Source organism: Corvus cornix, chromosome 4 (genome assembly GCF_000738735.6).
Source record: "Corvus cornix cornix isolate S_Up_H32 chromosome 4, ASM73873v5, whole genome shotgun sequence".
NCBI classification, from domain to species: Eukaryota; Metazoa; Chordata; class Aves; order Passeriformes; family Corvidae; genus Corvus; species Corvus cornix.
In genome coordinates this window covers 47392437-47412711 of record NC_046334.1, presented here as the reverse complement: position 1 = coordinate 47412711, position 20275 = coordinate 47392437, and the positions used below count along the sequence as shown (strand labels likewise).

The window sequence follows — 20275 nt, the reverse complement described above, 5'->3', positions numbered from 1 at the left end:
CACTGACAAGTTCAGGGTATTGATAAAATACAACAGACAGTCCATAGTCTGACCCATTTTTCCTTGCCCCATCTTTGTGCAACTTAAGTAGAACAGGTTGCTTTACCCAATATTATAAAGGTTGTTGGGCCCCCCCATACTAGACCTTGTTCTCAGCTGTGTACAGCTTTACCTCTTTGAGCTGTGTATTTCTCTTTACACATCTTCCTCAAGGTCCTTTTTATTTTGTCATGATTATTCAACTCTATGATTTCTCTGAGCAAGATTAAAAGGAAGTGTGTGTTGTACTTGCTAACCTAAATCCATACAAAAGCTTTCCTTATAAACTTGAGTGTTATCTCAAAGTATGCAGTCTACAGCAGTGACCTAGCAGTTGACAACTTGTCACCCTGGAGTCACAAATATATGTCCTACTGGTAAAATTAGCTAAACTATAATAGTTTTCTAATTAAAAAAACCAAAAATTTCCACATGATCATGTACTCATATCTAAAACTAATGACCCAATATTGCAAATTTTGGCTTAGGACCCAATATTGCTCAGGACCCAATATTGCAAATTTTCTCTCCGCTTCTAATGAGATCTGTGAAAGCATTATTATTTAATCACCTTTTGGCCCTTGCCAATTTTACTAGTACTCATAACTTCTTTTTTTAAAGAATTTAATAGACTTTAATGGAACTTGACCACACAAGCAACACACAGACTGTTGAACACAGATCTCCCAAGAGCACACTACATTATATAAAATACCCAATACCAAACCAGTAATGCTGATGCTCAATGTACACCCTGCAAGTAGGCTGTTCCAGGCACTAGAAGTTGGGCATGTTTTCAGGTGCAGAGATGACATTTCTCCCAGGGTCAAACACTCAGGCTGTGCTTGGAAATTTATGGTATCAGCAGGTATCTTAACTGTAAACCTTTTACTAATGGCCTGGACAGAGAAGAAATTTGAAGAATAAATGTACATTCTTTTCTGCCTTCCTCTATTCCTTGAATAACTCTCCTTACAAAACATCCCACTAAATCTTCAACATCAAGATTCTTCCAGGTTTCAGAAAAATTAGAACAATTACACCAGGGATACGGATCTGGGTTCTGATGTTGCTAGGGGACTAAGCTCCCTGATACCACTGAAGTTAAATTAACACTGATTTAATAAAAGCAATTTTATACCTGGAATATGAAAGTCTACTTCCAGCATGTACTAGAGCCCTAGCACTACAGTGGTTAAGAGAAGCATGGTTATTCTTTATTTGATTTGAAGTTTTTATTTAGCTTTTAAGGAAAAAAAATTAGTCCATCCGAGTTCATATCTTCATGTACATTTATAATTTATGCTCTGTTGACTGACAGAAAAAGAACAAACATATTAAAATTTGATACCTGCCCTCCAAATGAAGGAAACATTGCACAATAGAATTTGCATTGTTTAGCTCTGATCATCTTCACATTTAGTTGTTATTGGTGACTTAAATATTGTGTTTATTTCTTGTCCAAGAATTGAGGATCAGCTTTTTGAGCATGTTGAGGAAATTATCTAAGTACGGAACTATAAATCCAATTCCTGTATTCCTTCTGAACTTACTTTAACTGCTCATTGATGATTTAACTCAAAATATTAAGCTTTCCTATTTGTTCCTACAAAACCTGCTGCTCTGCAGGGAAATCTCTGACAGTACTACTTAAGGAAGTCAGTTTTGCAAATAATGGGCATCAGTGGGTTTTTTTCATAGAATTTTATTTTTAGCAAAAAATATCTTGACTATACAGTAAGAATATGATATTCAGAGAGTAAGGCATCAAAGTAAAAGCTAAGCCATGGATCAAATAACTTGAACCCCAAGCCAAAATTTAAAAAAAATAAATCAGTTAATTTTGCTTTTATGCAAATACTATTTAGCTTGCTTGTTGGCAGTTCAGACTTCATTCCATCTCAGAATGTCTGAGTACTGACATGAGTGAAATTAAGTAGCATAATGATATACCTCCACCTAACTGCTTGTCTTCTTTGCATAATGCCATTTTTAGCATTTTTATCCAAATGAGCCTAAAGAATGTAAGGAGAGTAGAATAAAATACACTGTACAAACAAAAGAAGTTAACCCCAACACCTGAACTTAAAATGTGTTTTAAGAATGGAAAGTCTGGGAGAAACATATCCTACTTTGAGATATAAATAGTTCTGCTTCAAGTATAGGATTAATCCTCCACTTAAACATTTACAGAGCCTCCTGATATTCTGCCATTGCCACAAACTGCTTGTGCCAAGGAACTTACAGGTCTAATCCTCTTGAACACAGATTTATTGCAGCTTTGCCCTATCTTCAGAGTATTGCATTTCCCTTCCTGCCATTACACCCATGTATTCTGCATTTGAATGTCTTTATTTTTAAGCTTCTGGTGCATGTGCAAGCCATCAGTTACTCTCTTCACCCAGAGAGAGTGCAATCACTAGCGGGTCTGGGATTTTATTCTATTTATAATAAAATATTTGACTTTTTTTTTTTCCTCAAGACAGCAATTACTATGATTACATCTGGGTTTAATTTATCTGCTTAAATAAGTTTTGTGGTTATCCAGAGCATAATGCCATTAGCAATTTTACACAGCTGAGCTCTATCAAGAGTGAGAAACATGCTTGAAAGGCAGATTTATGAACTACAGGTAATGAGGGTTGCTAAATCCTGAAGCACTCCTGCAATTACAAGTAGCTATTTTCAAGGAAGCCTAAGATTCCCAATAAATTTTAAGCACCTCCAGCTTTAGGAGGGACCATATTGTGTTGGCAGGCTGGTGGAGAAGACAGTACAGTTGTCAGAATTACAATGTCAGGAAAAAAAATTACATAGAATATTTAAATTTCAGATATAAACAATCACATTATTTACTACTGCACTATCAATTTGCATTGATGATATAAAGAATAGCTAATTGCTGTTGCTAATGTAACTTACAGAAAATATGCAAAACTGCAGAAGTCAGTAGTACAGATACCCTGCCATAAGGAATAATTGGCCACTCAAACTGATTATCACAAATGGGTGGTTAAGATTACTCAAAAAATCTCTGTCAAATATATTAGCAAAAGCAGGTTTAATATAAATTTGTGGAAGTACAGCTTCACAAAGTGCTCTGGAAAGGTTTACTCTGTTACTTACTACATAGATGAAGCATACTAATGAAAATCAGATTAGAATCAGTTTAGAATGATATACACAGAGACCAGGCAGACAAAAGTGTAAGGGTGCAGAAGAGGGTGCATGATTCCTGTTGAGCCATGAGGTTCAGAGAGAGCCTCCTTGCTTGCTAAACTTCTGAGAGTCTAGGACTGCAATCTCAGTCCCATACAGTTTAGTCTAAAGGATTTAGCAGCATTTAATAACTAATTTAACATAACTAATTTTCTATCTATAAAAGGATTCAGTAGAATTTATTACAGCTACAACAGCGCCTTAATTGTAGATCCAAGATGTCAACATTCATGCTATACTTGCTATAGTGTATTTCAGTCACTTCACACACTCAAACATGTACAGACACAATGGCTGTGTCTATATAAATTTGCAAAGATATACCTGTTAAAAATTAACCTCAAATCCAATGAAATACTAATGTTAGATGCCTTGTTATTTCTCTGTGGGTGAGGCTAGAGCCTTGAGGAGGGAGTGGGGGTGTCAGTGCAGGTCCCACCTTGAGTTTTCAGTGATGGTTCCGCAAATATAGGAAAGCTCTGAGAGGTGTCCCTGTAAGAGAGGGGTGCATCCACTGCAGTCCGGAAGAGCTCAAAGGGCCTCTCTTAGAACAGATGCTTAGAGGGTCACAAAATGCGTGGCTTTAGTCATGAATTTCTATCCCGGCTGTAATCCAAGCTGGTAATTACTGGAGTTCTTAAAAGGGTCAGTAACAATGGTACTGTTCCGTTCAGGCTACAATTCAGGTAAATAATGTTCCAAGACTGTCAGAGGATGACTGATTATCTCTTGTTCCCCTCCTTGGGGAGGCAACAGAAGTCCCTGGTACAGACAGTGCCATGCCCACCTTAGCCATGCAAGAATTTCTGGCACGGTCAAGGTAAGCTTCGCCACTCAACTCATTGCTCAAAAGCCAAGGCTAGTGGGAGTTCCTGAGATCACAGAGCAGCCTGAGTAGGTGGCAGGGGGAGTGTTACCACAGTGGTTTAGAAAACACTCCGGTTGATAGGGGTGAGCTGTATTACCATAAAGGCCAGTTTATTAATTGGGAACAAAACATTTCCCTATGAAACCTTCATTAAAAAGCATTTAGCTGTGACTAATGTTAGTGTATCGTTATGTGTGATCTTAAGCATTATTAAGCAGGTGTCTGACAAAGGAGTACTGCATGTCTTCTCAATGCCTCTCAGTAAGGTATAGTGGGTACATGGCTAATCTAAAGGAGGTCCTACCACTGATGAAGACCTTCTCTACGGCAAATGAATTTTTATCACAAATGCCTGTTCAGACACATGCATTTCTGTTTAATGTGACAAAATCAGCCTGAAGAAAAGTATAAATGTATCACTTTCATGGTATTTTACACAGTTTTCCAGAGTAGTTTCATGGACTGGTTCTCATTACAGCCCTTGCTAGAAGTTCCTTATACTAGATATGACAGATGGATTTTGTAGACTTAGGAAATTTTGAAGCATGTCACAGTAATGAAGCATGTGGCATTTTTTCCCCTTTTAAATTCTGTCAGTTCAGTGACAGCAAGGATTATCCCCCCAACAGAGCATGTAAGTGTGCTTGACTTTCAGCACATCAAAAGTAAAATCTCCAGATGTGTTCCTCTGGTATTCATTAACATGGAACTGGAACAACAAGACCAAATCCAGATCAAGAAAAGAGGTCATCTGCCTTTCTCTGGTAGAAGTCATTGGAGAGAGAAGGAGAGAGACACCAGTAAAATTACAAGCTAAGTTTGCCCATTCACAACTTCAAAAGTTTTATAAGCATTTAAGAACCCATCTATCACCAATAAATAAATAAAGCAAATGAAGGTGATAACTCACTTTTGTGAGTTTGAAAAGACTGATCTAATTGTCTTTCTCAAAGGGACCTTTAAAAGAAGCTAAAATTTGACCCCTATCCTCATGAAGTCATTTAACCTTCCTCCCACACAGTCACAGGCTTATCAGCAAGTATTTTCTCAGATGCTCTTGTGATTTATGGTCTAACAAAAGGAGAGGAACTGCCTTGTAAAAGGTGTTAGGCTATGGAGAATACTTTTAGGGACCAAATATCAACTCATGTGCCCTCTAGGAGAAGTAAGGATCTGAAATACCCAGCCGGCAATCTTAGTTACTCTCAATGTTCATGAAGTAGCCACCGTACGATGTTATATTTCACTAGTGTTTGATTGCCTCATGCCATTTTTAAGAGGTGATGTGCAATTATCATAGCTAATGAGAAACTGATTATGAAACCATAAAAATAATGAATAAGGTATTACCAGGTATTCCACAGCATGGATGAAAATGCACACACCTATCAGACAAAATTAAAACAGCAGTAACTGACAACGAAGTGGAAAAAGAAAGATATCAGCAGTATGAGTTACAAATAAAACAATTGGCTAAACCATTTGAAGATGTCTGAATTAAGAACATTAAAAATAAGATGTCCAAGTAGAAATCTCACTGAATGTTCTTCAAAACACTGTACACTTTTACACATAAACTTTTGAGTCAAAATCCTTCTCCACATTCAGCATATGGTCTTACGCTTTATGGTGTAACCATTATACTGTGCGGCATAAATTAATCATGTTTAAAAGCTGTATGACGACTGCGTGCCAGGAATCCATGTGCATACCATTCTGTATTTAAACAAACAGAAAGCCCATTATAGAAAATCTTGCCGTCTCAGGCAAGTAAAATGTGGTTTCAAGTCTCATTATTCTTTTCACCCTCCTCTTACAGGATCACAACAACAGCTGCCTGCATGATGGATCTACGCAGATATCCTCTGGATGAACAAAACTGCACACTAGAAATTGAAAGTTGTAAGTTACTGGAGGGAAGGGGTTGGCCAAATGACAGCTGAGAATTGAATTATATTCTCAGGTTAGGCAAAACAGGAACAAGTTGTTCAAATACTGTGTGTTCAGTGAGCTTGCACACTGAACAGACTAAATGTATTTCTGTAATACTTAAGCCAAAATGTGTTTCATTCACAATATTGGTTGATCCAAGCTTATAAGATGTCTTTCAAAATCTCTTGTCAAGGAAGGGAGGAGAGCATTTTTTGAAGATTAATTCAGAGGACAGCAATCAAGCACTGTCCATCTTCAGTGCCTAATCACTGCTGAACCTGGATTAATTACTTCATCTCAGCACATTCATCTCTAACATGAGGATTGACATCCGTCCCACGTGGCGGGGGCGGGACTGATCAATTGCTGTTACCAAATCTTTTGGAAGTTATAAAAAGAAACAACTTGATCCTTCAGCACCAAGGTTAATGAGAGTTTTGTTATCATCTTCCATGAGCATGGGAACAAGGCGTGCACTTACAAATTTTTGTTATTAACACCATCTCTATATATTTTATGACGGTGGCTTTTAGAGAAGTGCCTGTGAAGGTTTTTGGAAAGAATCTTTATTATGCTGGCCGTGTAGCTTCCCTTTCCAGTGTTTCCCATCATGCTGCTGATCTCCCCAGTCACTTTCTGCTAGTTCAAAACTTGGTCCAAGTGTCATAGTGCTGGGGTTCCTCCCCCCTGGCATGGGGTCCAGGGGGAGGGGGACCCTGGGGGGGAGACATGGGGTTTCCCTGCTCCCTGGTGAATCCCGTTCCCCATTGGTTGTTTGGTGTTCCCGTGATTGCAACAGTTCTTCAGCAGTCCCCCGGCCATGTGGCTGGAGAATAAACATCTCTGAAACTTCTATCAGGAATCAGTCCCTATTCTTTTCCACAGGCCTCGCTGTCTTATACATGTACCAGTAATCCCCGCTGCAACATCATAGTCCACCACTTTACAGGACCTAAGAAGTTGCTTGTTAAGATGCATGGTTGTCATCCCATACTTGGGCTTTGCAGTCCCCTGCCTTTTTTTGGCACAACACAGTTTTCTTGATGTTGCTTGCTGCTGCTTGGCTCATCTTCTGGCTTGAACTTACTAAGGCATGTAATGGATGCTTTTGGAGAATGAGTCATATCTTGATTTTCAAAATAAAGTGCATAATGCTTCTCTTCAGTCACTTTGCTACCTGATTAGCAGAGGAAATGGATATAAATACAATACCACTGCATCTGAAATGGTTGACGATACTGACATTGCCTTCATATTGAACTCATACCTTAGTCTATTTGTTGGGAGGTAGTTGATTTGTAGTCCCCAGCTCAGTCATGACTGAAGATGATGAAAGTACATTAGCATTTATCAGCTAGCAGCCCAAATAATGAAACTATTTACTGGCTTAATGGAACATTTTACTGGTTTATACCTCTTTTTCACAAGCTTTCACATAAATGAAGCTTTGTAGGGATAAATGATCAGTGAGAATGGAGTTAGTACTACTACTGAGACCTCACCAAGAATCAAAATTAGCATCAGATGGAATAAGTAATTAAAATGCTAACACAATCAGGGATGAGAGAATACCATGACGCTTATGTGGCCAGTCACACGTGCCCAAAAGAAAATTGCTTTTCAGACCTTTTGAACACTTGTATAAATAATTCATGTCTCCAGAGATACATATGTTGATACGTTAAGACTTGTTGAGCTGATCACAATTTGCAACAGGTCAAAATTGGAGAGTGAATTACTTCTCATGAGTATTTAGGTCAGTTCTACTAACAACTGAATTATTTTCCAAAAGCACAGATGTGCTTACCTGCTACTGGAAGCCCACAGGGAGTAGATGTGTCAGTGGTGTCTGACAATTCTCCACCTAAAATGTACCTTCTATTCTACCACAGTTCTTCTCATCTGCATGTCTAAAACTCTTGAAAATTACTGATCATACTTGGAAGAATAGAGTTCTGAAGAGTACTCTGCATTTAGTAGTACCCACTAACCCCCTTGAAATAATGAGGGGGAAAAATGGAAAAGGGTGAATACAGAGGTGATAACCATGACCACGGCTTCTCTGCTCATGCCATGTATATTAGGTATGTGGCATTTGCTTCCATGACAGAACCAATTTATAAGACTCCCACCCTCAAGATCTCCTTCCAGCTCCTGCATCACCCGTCAGCTATTGTGCTTCTCTTCTGTTTTTATTGTGCTAGTATACAAATGTTCACAAAGCTAGGATGCAAATAAAACTGCTAGCATTTTTTTGGTTAAAAAAATATCCCTTTGATAGAAAGCCTTATCCACATCAATTTTGGGACAGACAGGAATTAAATAAATCCCAGGACAGAACTGTTCCCTAAATAAAAGGGAAGGTGGTGCTGTAATCACTAAGCTAGTCTGTAAATCACTAAGCAAGTCTGTGCAATAGCAAGCAGCATTTCTCACCACTAGACAGATACTGTGAGTATGTGCACTGTCAAACAATTTTCAAAGCACTGGGAAGTGGTTTTGTTTATTTTTTTTACTGTGCACTGTTATATGGTTTAACCCATGTGGCATCAGCTTCCAGAGCAGTACTGTTGTATGTGAGAGCTGCAGGATTTCCTTCATTCCTAAACGTTGGCAGGCAGGTGGCTTCCCAGCAAGTCCCAGGGTGCTTCCCAATTTCTAAAATAAGCAAGCTAGAGACACATTTTCCCCTCCAAAAGCTGAGTGCTTCCCAGTGCATCCACAACAGCTGTGCAGCAGTGCCACAGAGCACCAATGCTGAAGCACACACAACCTGGCTGTCTTTTGAGTTCCCATGTGTTTTCAAGGGTGACTTACTCCTGCTGCAGAAGGAGCATGTTCCAGAGGAACCAGGAAGTCCCACAGATTAATTTATCAAAGAATAGATGAACATCACACTTCTTGTGAGCAGGAAGCCATTTCACCTCATAGGGATGCTGTGGTAATTAGCCAAAGACCATCCCTGAAAATCTAAAGTGATAAGAATTGTTCCTTAATAACACTTAACAGTGAGTAATTTCAGGCATTGCAAATAGCAGCTTAACAGCTGTGTGACACAGGAATGGAAAAGAGCACAAGGAATCAAACACTGCACTATTATCAAACCTCTCCAGCAGCACAGCAAAGGCATGGATAATGCATGCCTATATTGAGCCAGCAGATTATTTTCATTTAAAAAATTGCATTTCCAGCTTTCCTGAAGCTATCTTACAGGCCTGCAGAAGCTGTGTATGCATGGCTGACAATGAGAGAAATGTATACATTTAGGAGGAGAGCATTTTGGCTGCACATGTTCCTTCACACGCATTTTTCACAGCTTTACCCAACCCGTTCACCTTATTCCAAATTCTGCAGTGGAAGATGGGGAGACCATATCAGACATTTTACACCTGTTCCAGTGTCTAATACCATGATGGCCACTGGAAACTTCTGTGTACAGAATCAAGGGATTTTATAACTGAAACTGCTTCATCAGCGGAGCTGGGATCTGTAACAATCCATTTCTCACAGATTAGCATATACTGGAAAAGAGGAGACTTAATACTTGGCTGGAGGTTACACAGACTGCTTGGCACTCTCACATGGGCTCTGATGGATGTCAGCTTGGCAATTTAAGATGTTAAATCCCCCAGCTGCTAGTTCTGCTGTATCAGGTAGCCTTTGGCAAGGGCTACAACTGCTACGGCGGTTCAGAACCTGGTGCCTTGGCACAAGTCCACTGTCCCTGGCAGCAGCCACAACAGGCTGTGGACTGGCATGGGTGCAGACACACTGATAAAGGAGAAAGCAGAAGGAGGATGCAAACAACCAGGGACAGTAGCATCAAAATGCTACAATTATATCACCCATAGATTGTCTGTCAGAGACTTCTGACTGCATAAAGCTGCCCCACTCTAGCACTCTTCTTTACAAGTACAAGAGCTGACCTCACTGCACTGCCTGGAGGGTAAGACAGAATACTGTTATTACTCTAATACTCTTTGTCCCTCTGAGGCTGCCAGTTTCACAGTAGCAGCAGGATCTTGTGGACTAAGTTTGCACCTGGCTTTCACTCATCTGAAAAAAATTTGTGCCGACAGCATCACTCTGACAATAAATTAAATCCCCATTTGGGGTTTTACTTACAGCATCTCACAAACTTCAGTGAAATGTGTTTCACTGTCACAGGAGCAGGAGTTCCCAGCCGTGCTCCAGTTTGGCAAAATTATTTACTTATTGGCAAGCTACTATATGTTTTACAACAGGTCTGAGCTGATTATCAAAACTGTCCCTTTGGACTCAAAAATCTGTGTCTCTATGACAACAGTTAATGCTGCAGCATGATTCAGGGATCAACACAGCAACACTGAACCATGCATTAGCCTTGTCAGCAGCACCCTTAGAAACCAGTTGTATGGGTGAACTGAACAAGCCCTCAGAAACCTGAACAGAGATTCTTAGGGAAAAGAGGAAGATTTATTCAGCTGGATACAGTACAAAAAATGGCAATTCTGTTTTGATTCCAGTTTTTATGGCTGTCCCTTCTTCATATAGAAATAGATCTAACACTAAATATCTGTAATGCTTCTATGAAAGTGCAGCCAACTTAGAGTGATATTACAATAAATCAATAAAATACTCCACTTGAACCTCTACATAGTTTGTCACCAGAAAAAAAACAACTGAGTTCATACCTAAACATTCCTTATCACCTTTGTTGGCACAGAGCTATCTGACAGAATGAGATTTGAACAGATTTAACACAGCTCTCTGCTTGAGACAAGATTGCATTGATCCAGGGTATGACTGCATTTGAGCTACCAAGGATGTAAGAACCTACATCTCAAACAAAGAGGGATATTTTTTTAGAGATGAAAAACCTGTCTTAAATCCAAGCTTTCCCATACAGCTTTTCCTTTGCCTGTCTGCAGGCACAAGATATCTAGCAATTTATTCATGCCTGGCAATAAAAATTCACTAATGAATATTGCTGTTCTGGTACCTGAGGCAGCAAGAGCTTTGAGCTGGATCCACTTATGTATTTTCCCTAAAGTATCCAAAACCACTAAAAGGGCATCTGGTCTCATCCTGCTTCTCACCAAGCATATCAAATTACTTCTACAGAAAGCGTAAGTTCTCCCTTCTCAAAGGAGCTTGTTGCTCAGAGTATTCTAAAAGCTGGTTGCAAGGCTCCTTCCCAATAAAAAAAAGTCTGGAAGGATGATGAACCCAGTGCCTTTTTAAGAGCTTCCACGTCCGATGTTCTTAAAGAGTGCAGCCCTCCATACCAGTTGCTTAGGTTTTGCCATATCTGTAAATGAAGAGCTTCTCTCACTCACCTTCCTGCCAGACTGCCCCTGCTCTCACATGAGACCTGTCAGCCATTAACCTGTTCTCTGGAATGTGTTGCTTCCCATGGGCCCTGTAAACCCTGGGTAAAAAAACCCTCATTTTCTCCACTTTGACTTGTCTCTGGTTGTTACAGCATAGCACTGGGAATAAAAACTCTCTTCTGCTTCTGGCCAATTCCTTTAACTGTTCTAAAATACATACTCAGCTTTAAATTCCTTTCAAACTTGGTGGAAAAATAAGAGAGAGAGAGAGGTTCAAAAACTCAGATCATTCAAACAGTGCATCTTTCTGCATACTATCTGAATGAAAAGTCAGAAGGGTTCCTGCCTGCCCATCTTCACTTAATATGCCAGGTATAAGTGATAGGATGTTCTTAGCATGTCATCCCATTCACAGCATTCACAATTCACCAGTGTGCAGGTGGTTCTCCATCCATGCCTGCTGTACTCCCATTGCTGCCTGCACTATGACATGCACAAAACACCTTGCTTCACACAGACTCTGCCCCTGGATCAAATGCCGTATTCAAGCTCCCACAAAGCCTAACAAAAGAATAGGCAACAGCAGGACACAGAATAGCCCACTTTATCATAGCACACTCATAAAACAAACAAGACGGTACCATATGAAACACCCCAGCAAGAGCAGGAATGGAGATCAGCACAAAAGGCTGCCAAGGTTATCCCATATATTGCCCACTGGGATAGCAGAGTGACTGCTCTCTGGGCCAAGACATTTTGCAATTTGAAAGTCACTTTATGATTTCTTGAGGCATGCAGATAACAGATCCTAGGTTATTCCATATACCCTATGCAGAATACACACACTGAGCTCGTATCATTGCAAATACACTCTCAGAAGGATCGCCCATGGAGACTCTGCACACACACAGCAATCTGTAGATCCACATTAACTTCTGACATGCCATTCTTCTGAGCTGCAAAGAACATGCTGGCAGCAAAACAAGAGAGGTTTTAAAGTTACAGCATGAACATCCATAGCAGCAGATTTAAACATCACAGGAACAGAAAGACTAGCACAGAGCTGTGAAGCTGAGCAAGTTGTTTTTTAGATACTCTGAGAGGCAGATTCACAAGTAGCTTGTTGATATTGAAACTGAGAAATTAGCCAAGTAGGACTGCATGTTTCCTTTTTTTCACATCAAAATTTAAAATGTATTTTTGGCTCAGTTTGTGTCATTCCTTACCACTCATCTTTTAAGTCAGCCGCTGAGCTAAAATAATTCATTCTTCACAGCACACTGGTGTTAAGCCACAGTGACTGCTCTGTTTCCACACTTTGGAAAGATTTCTTTCCCCAGCAGACTATAAATCAGTTATGTTACTTTCACAATGTATTTTTACACTGCACACAAATTTACAAGTTACTCAGATGCTGATAGTTTAGTCTATATGAGCTTCCCTTTTTATTTTCAAAAAGATGTATAGCTTGTCTTTATATGGATGCAGAGATTTTAATAGCAAATATTTGACATTCAACAATTCCAGTATATGAGCACATGAAATTAGCAAAGCCTGGTATATCTTAAGCACTTTTCTATTGCACACAGAGGAATGCAGAGTTATTTTCACCAACTGCTCTTCTCATTTAGTGTCATCTCAGTAACCTGAGAGGTACCAATAGATGACCCAGGGTATCCCCTGGTGACCACAGAGGACAGGAAAGCTGGAGCTGAGTCACTTCCCAGCACAGCCTCATCAAGTCTCAGTCTTCAGCCACTGAGACCCCTCAGGCCAGGGGAACAGCAAAAGGAAAAGCTTAGGTTGCTTTAAAAAAAAATTAGGATTCATGTAGAGGAGGGGCTGACTTGTCCAGAAGCAGCTGTGCTCTTAGATGAGTCTGTATTTCTGCAGTCAGAGCTGAAGGAAAAATAATCTTTCCACCTGGTAATATAACAATCTTGGAAGAGCTGGTATACTGTGATTTGAGACAATACAGTTGTCCTAGAATATTACAGCCATAAGTATAGTTTATATATTTTGTTGTCTTCTGCCAAGGTGTAAATTGTTGTATAAAAGCAAAAAAACCCAAAACAAACTGGAAGATTCTGGTACTCATGGATTTGCTTCAATTTGTGAAAATGAAGCCTTGCCCCCAATGCATCTATATTTACAGGTATTATAAATCTTGAGAAATTATCTTCTGAGTGCCCATCCTGTCTCTGCCATGATCTATATCTATGGCTTCTTGACACTGCAGTAATACAAATAACAAAACACAATGCCTCAAATCTCCTAAAGGGGGCCAGCAAGAGAGCTGGAGATGAACTCTTTACATGGGCATGTAGTGACAGGACAAGTGGTAATGGCTTCAAATTGAAAGAGAGCAGGTTTAGATTAGATATTAGGAACAAATTCTTTACTGGGAGAGTGGTGAGGCACTGGAACAGGTTGCCCAGAGATGTTGTGGATGCCCCATCCCTGGAAGCATTCAAGGCCAGGCTGGATGGGGCTCTGAGCAACCTGGTCTAGTGAAAGGTTTCCCTGCCCATGACAGGAGGGTTGGAACTGAGTTCCTTCCAACTCAAACCTTTCTATGCTTCTGTGATTCTGTTTCTCTGTGATCACTAAATTACCTATGGAGAGTTCTTCCTGAGGGAAAAAACCCTGCTATTTAAACTTCTACCATTTCTAATCAAAACCACACAGACCATGACTGCCTTACTTGTATTCATATTTAGGGTCAAAGCAACAGAACCTGTAATTTAAATATTTCACACACTTACTCTGGCCAGGAATATGTGTCAACAAGATTAGGCAGACAGGAAACCATTCAGAATCTCTTGATTTTAAGACCTGGGACCTTCTGCCTCCATGGAGCAGCTGCCCCTCCATTAGACCTTACATTAGTCCATTAATCCGTGTGTGCTGCATGTCTGCTTCCCTCCACACAAAACTGCAGATACTAAGCAGAGGTTGTACATTAACCACCCAAAAAGCCTGTTCCTTGACTTTAGCCTATGCTTTTAGCCACAGAAACCCCCTACTCTTAAGAAAAAATGGCAATCATAGCAGTACCTCAGACACCTTGTTATCTCCTTCGTGCAGGACTGCACTCCTCTCTGAACTCAGCCTGTTTTTGCCCAAGGGAACATGGGAACATGGTATTTTTCAGGCAAGAAATTTTTCTCAGCACAAAACATGAATTCAGTAATGTGTAATTATTTTGGCAAAATATGCACACAGAAAATGTAGAGTACATGTACAATGCATGTGCATTGCCAAATTCCTCTGAATTACTCTTAATTTTATCAGAATGAAAATTTTAATGTAGCTCAGTGTAACTTTAAATCTTTCTACAACTGTTCATGAATTGAAAATTCAGCTACTTATACAGTCAGAATAGTAAGTGAGACCATGCTGACAACTAAGTAGAAACAGCCACTCACTCACTCCCCTCTTTCCCCACTGGGGAGGAAAATCAGAAAAGAAAGGGCAGACCACCATGAAAACTTCATTCTCACTATTTATATAAAAAGCCAGAGTACAGTGGACTTGTACTTACCTCCACATTTACCTCTCTGAAAAACTGTATGCACCTGAATTAAGTAATTAAAATTTTAAAAGAGTTTTCACTGTCTCAGATGGGAGCATAATATTGCACAGAAATATGTATACTTGTATAAGACACGCTGGCATAAGCAATAAAAATACAGTGTCGTGATTCATCTCCAGTCTGAGTCCTGTGGAAAGCAGAGACCCTGCTGCCTTAAAGAAGAGCAGGTTTTGGCCTGACAAACTGGAGAACCAACCAGATGGACGTGGATTTCAAATGCCTTTTTCACCAAGTACAACAGCTGTATCTAAAATTGGGCGAGTCTGCCTGGCAACAAAATGAGAGCACTTAGAAGTAGATCTTAATTAGTCAAATGAAATAAGTGCTCAAGGGCAAGATGTGTTTACAATATGAGCAGACAAAACTGTGTACCATGCAATATTGACTGAACTAAATTAATTGAATGCTAAGCAGCTGGACCTCTGTTGCTAATGTTTACATAATGTGCTTATAAATAGTTTTGTTCCCTTTTTAACTTTGTAAAGCAACTCAAGTCAAAAAAACCTTCCAGGATTATGGCTCAGACTATGAGAGTCATCTATTGTACAGCAGCTCAAATGAGAAAGAAAGAGGAAGGAAGAAACTGGTGGGGATGAAAAGAGATTTGCATTGGATTTATAAATTCTACATAAAATGTGCTCCTAACAGCACTGCAAGCAAGTTACCTTAGTCAGGTTCATGTGGAGGTGTGGAAGTCCTTTGAGTTAGCAAACAAGGGGAAGGACTGCAACATGGGACTTTCAGGAGAGAGCAGGTCTCCATCAACATGTTGAGGTCTTTCATCCCGAGTCTAGCACTCCCAGCCTGTGCTGCCAGGACTAGAGTAGAAACAATGTGTGGTCTGCATTTTCCTTCTCCAGAAAATGGATTTCTTCTTCCTCCTTATCAAACCAGAGGGGAATAAAGGTTAGAAGAAAAAAATGAAAGAGGGAAAAAAAGCAAGCAAACCTCTCCAGAAGAGGTCAGGAGTTTTGATTCACCTTTCTGGAAGTTGAGATACAGCTGGGAACCAGTAGAGTGTCCATTCAGAAGAAGAATAGGAAAGGGAGAAGGAGAAAGATCAAAACAGATTCAGGAAAAAGGCATCTCAGAATGAAAGAAAGATAAGATGGCTGGGATTTCTGACACTTGCTACTGGAAAGAAAGAAACCCTCTCTTCCCAACTCCAAGCTCTCAAGGACAGTCTGGTATTACCAGCCAGTGAAATGACACACAAGGCAAGGAGACTGTTTAGGTTAACCTCTTCATGCATAGCTTCTGCTCTAATCACTGTTGACTAGTTTTTAGACAAGAACACAACAGTGTGACTTCAGAACTTCGGTAGTTTCAACCCCACAAAAGAAGAGGATCCAGGCAAAGGACTGAGAAGTGTGGAAGCGATTAAACAAAATGATCCTCAGCAGATGTAACTACCAAAGTAACTAAAGTGCCATTTTAAACCTTCATGCTTCAGAGCCACTCAAACTAGCTTACAAGAAACTTGCTAGAAGTCTGTAGAAACTGACATATGATGTGTGTATCAGGGCTGACCTGTTGACAGCAGTTGTGCACCTGTACATATTACATGTACAATTACACAAGTATCTGAGCTGCACAAGAGGACACCAGTCACAAACACATACTTCTCATCTGCTTTCTAAAAAAAATTTTAAAAACCAATATATTATTGGTGGAAAATTTTAGACAATAGGCCATCAAAATTATTCAAGTCCAAATTTGAATCACTGGCACTGCGCACTAAACATTTGCATATAATGAACTTCAGAGTTTTCAACGACATTTTAGCCTCTGAGCTACCATGGGCAGGTTTCTTATTACTACACAAAATGTGTGGGCATGAGCAATGCTTTTTAATCACAGTTTGATTTACAGGAATTACACGGAGATGTGTAGAGTCAGAGATTCTTAACACCAGGATAAAAAGCATCACTCCAGTGATGAAAGAAAAGTGTTGTAAAGGTGAAAGAAATGAGATGGGTAAATCAGGCTGCATTGGAACATGTCAGACCCCTAACTGTTGTACTATCTTAGATAAATGTCCATCTTGCCCATCTTGTCTCTGAGAGTGGCCAGCAGAACATATCAATGAAGCTAGAACAGAGCATAGGACACGTGCTGATATTTCCTCAGTAAACACCTGCAGTAAGCGCTCTGAACTTTGCTACATCCAGTCAGAAATAGTATCATTGTATTTAACAACCCAAATAGATTTTTATTGTCCTTCTCTGGCAGCTTTTGAACAAGCATAAACTCAGGACGCTTGTGTCCTGAGTGAAAACAGTGAGTTCTGCAGTTTATCTGCATGCTGTATTTCCCTTTATTTCTTTCAAACTAGCCACTAGGCATATGATTTGCTGCTTTCTTCATCTGAAAGTCTGACGGTCTGTAAATAATCATGTGCCCTTCAAGCTCACCGTGCTAACTTAGGATCTTACAGAGTTTTTTTTTCATCAGCCACCTTACCTCCAGGCTAAAGAATCGTGACTCAGGTAGGTCCTTTCTTCACTGGAATCAAGTGTGTCCTTCATCATGTTCATGGCCCTTCTTTCTAGCCAACTTAAGATTGCTATTTCAGGCAAAGAAAGGAAACTGCACAAAATAGCACAACATGAATTGGAATGTATATGGAAACATAAACAAAGAATTTTGCATTTGCTTCCTTTTCCTAATAATCCCTTAGTTTGGTTTGGTTTTTTTTTTTTAATCGCTAATGAGAATTAAATTCTTACTAGTGAACAGGACACAAAATAAAATTCCAGCATGCCTTACAGGAGGAGCTCTTGCACATGAAAGCTGTACTAGCTAAAACATACTAATGTGTATTTCTGATTGTGCGTTGCATTATATTTATTTTAGGCTTTTAGGTCCTTTGCCATCACTGGCATAATCCAGTAGAAGGAGCCAAACTCACTGGTAAGGTATTTTCAATACAAGTTTGACTACTTATGCAGAATCCTTCATTTCCTCTGTTGAGGCACAGTGATACAGAGAAGTCCTGCTGTGTTAGCCATTAAACAGATATTAAGCAAAACCAAACAATTTCTCTCCCAAAGGACTTTCAGGTTTGTATCAGTCTCATTGGCAAAAAATGATAACAAGTAACAATGATCCAATATTAAAGGTACTTGCAAATGAAGGCAAGGTCATAATTCACTCTTTGAACTAAATTAGGATCTTGCAAGAGTGACTATGCTGTAATAACATTTATTTTCTGCTTCTAATGAATAGGAAGTTATGTCTCCAACTGGGACATTGCCCCATACATAAAATTTATTTTTATTTGAGAAGCCTTCTTAAATAACTGACAATGTTTAGTACTCCAGCAGTCTAACCAAGTTTTCATTTGGACCATTGTTGCTAAGGCTAAATTCTAACACATATCCCCAGTGAAAACAGAAAACATTTCTCAGTACAGATGCAAACACACACTCAAACACAGGTGGCAGGGAGACTTTTCAAGCAGTTCTAGCACCTTAATGTTAAGTAGTTACATTGATTTCCAAAACACGTCTTCAAATGTGTGGTGCACCATTCATGTCAGATTTAAGTTGGAATAGTACAATACATTTACCACTGTACGGACTGCCTTGGTGGTGTGTGGAAGAAATGCATTATCTTCCTGTTTGAATATAATCATAGGAATAATAACAAAAAAAATACAGCATTTTTAGCAACAAAGACTAAGTTGTTACAAAAGGCACAATCCGGGAGTAATGGAAGAGGGTTGGGGTCCAGCCTCATGTCCTTACCCAAGGCCAACTAATTTGTGCACATGGAATTAATGTAGTCTTTTGAAAAGCCCTATTTAGATCCAAAGGAAGAGACCCGGCTGCTGGGTGCTTCAGAGCTACCTGCCCTGGAGAATCAGAAGGAAAAAGGGATTCTGTTTGGACATCTCTGTTGAATTGCTAATGATAGTGGAACCATGACTTGTATTTGTGAATGTAACACAGATCCTCATTTATCCCAGAGGAATTTGATAAGATAAGTGCTGCAATGTAAAATAAAACAGCCTGGTGACATCCCATACACTGTTAAACTTGGCTATATCACAATGTCAGCAACATTTCTAAAATATTTTTTCTGTGAACAGCAAGATTTATACATAACTTATTTCTTGCCGTGTGTGTATATGGTTACTTTTTAGATCTGTTGTGCTTCTGACCAAGTGTTCTCATTTGAACTCTCAGCTTGCTGCTCTAGAAGTAAAAAGAAATAAGTGTTGGCACATTAAGCGCTGTATTTTCATTTCTAGACAATATCTTCTAGGAAGTTTTATATCTCGAGCTGGGCAATTAAATGTGTTTTGTAGTGGTTTTGAAGATGGAAAAGAATCTAGCAAGCAAAAAACGGCTTAAATAGAGCAAATATTTTTCAGGGACCATTATTAATTATACAACAAATAAATAAGTAAAATTTTAGCGGTCACTTATTATTTAGGTCAACAGAACCACACTCAGAATTCCTGGGAAAACTGTTTGATTAAGCGAGCTAGACTGCTAGGAATGTCAGCCCAGAAACGAGGCCATGCTCCCTCCAGAAGCACGGAGCAGACGCGCTCGGCTCCCCGCGCATCCCCCGCGCATCCCCCGCGCCGGCCCCGCCGCAGAGCGCGGGCGTCCCCACGCGGCCCCGGGACGCGCTGCCGGAGCAGCCCCGGGTTCCCCCGTTCACGTCGCGCCCACCCCGTGACAGCCATGTCAACATCACTGAAATACTGCAGGCCCGCGATATCTGACTTTTATGAAATTTGTGTTCGGACATCCGGGTCCAGTTGCGAGTGCTGCGCTCTCTGTCACAAAAGCAGAGGTATGCATTTGAATTGGTGACATGGATATGTACGCAGAGGGAAAAGGATTACATGGGAAAAGAGCTGCCGAGGGAATACCTGGGCAGTACAGGTAAGTTCAGTGAACAAACTAGCATTAACACTTGCCACTGTACTGGCAAGACCCACTTTTCCTATCACTGAAATAGCTTTTCTTCCATTTTGAAGGCTAAGGCATTTCCTGCCCAAAATAAGGGTTTTTCATTGCCTGCTAGCCAGAAGTCAGTACTGCTCCACACTTGAAGGTTTCTTAATTTACATCACTACAGCTCCTCACTTAAAGCCACTGTCCCCTTGAAAAAGGAGAAGGAGCAATCTGTCTTCTGCTAACTTCAGACCTGTCTTTAACCTGCAGGCAACTGTCTTCCTCCCAAGTTTGCTAGAAAAAGCCATGTCAAGGCCTATGAAACATGAGGGCCTCAAATTCCTGCACCTGTGGGCCATTGTCAGCCATGAAAGCAAGCAATGCCTCTCACACACCT

General features: G+C 40.0%; 1 protein-coding gene and 1 long non-coding RNA gene across 10 annotated transcripts in view; one reads left to right on the top strand and one right to left on the bottom strand.

Annotated features, from left to right (window-relative positions):
* The window catches only part of GABRB1 (gamma-aminobutyric acid type A receptor subunit beta1), a 123912-nt gene that overhangs the window by 89768 nt on the left and 13869 nt on the right, over positions 1-20275 (top strand). For all 9 annotated transcript variants that reach the window (XR_005601723.1, XR_005601722.1, XM_039550727.1 and 6 more), the window contains one exon: positions 5946-6028. Coding sequence is in view for 7 of the 9 variants with exons in the window: in XM_039550727.1 (XP_039406661.1) it covers positions 5946-6028 (83 nt within the window). In the remaining 2 variants the exon portion in view is untranslated. The remainder of the gene's footprint in view (positions 1-5945; positions 6029-20275) is intronic.
* Positions 1-20275, bottom strand: part of LOC109144958 — a 54034-nt gene that overhangs the window by 26597 nt on the left and 7162 nt on the right. The gene's annotated exons all lie outside the window — the stretch shown is intronic.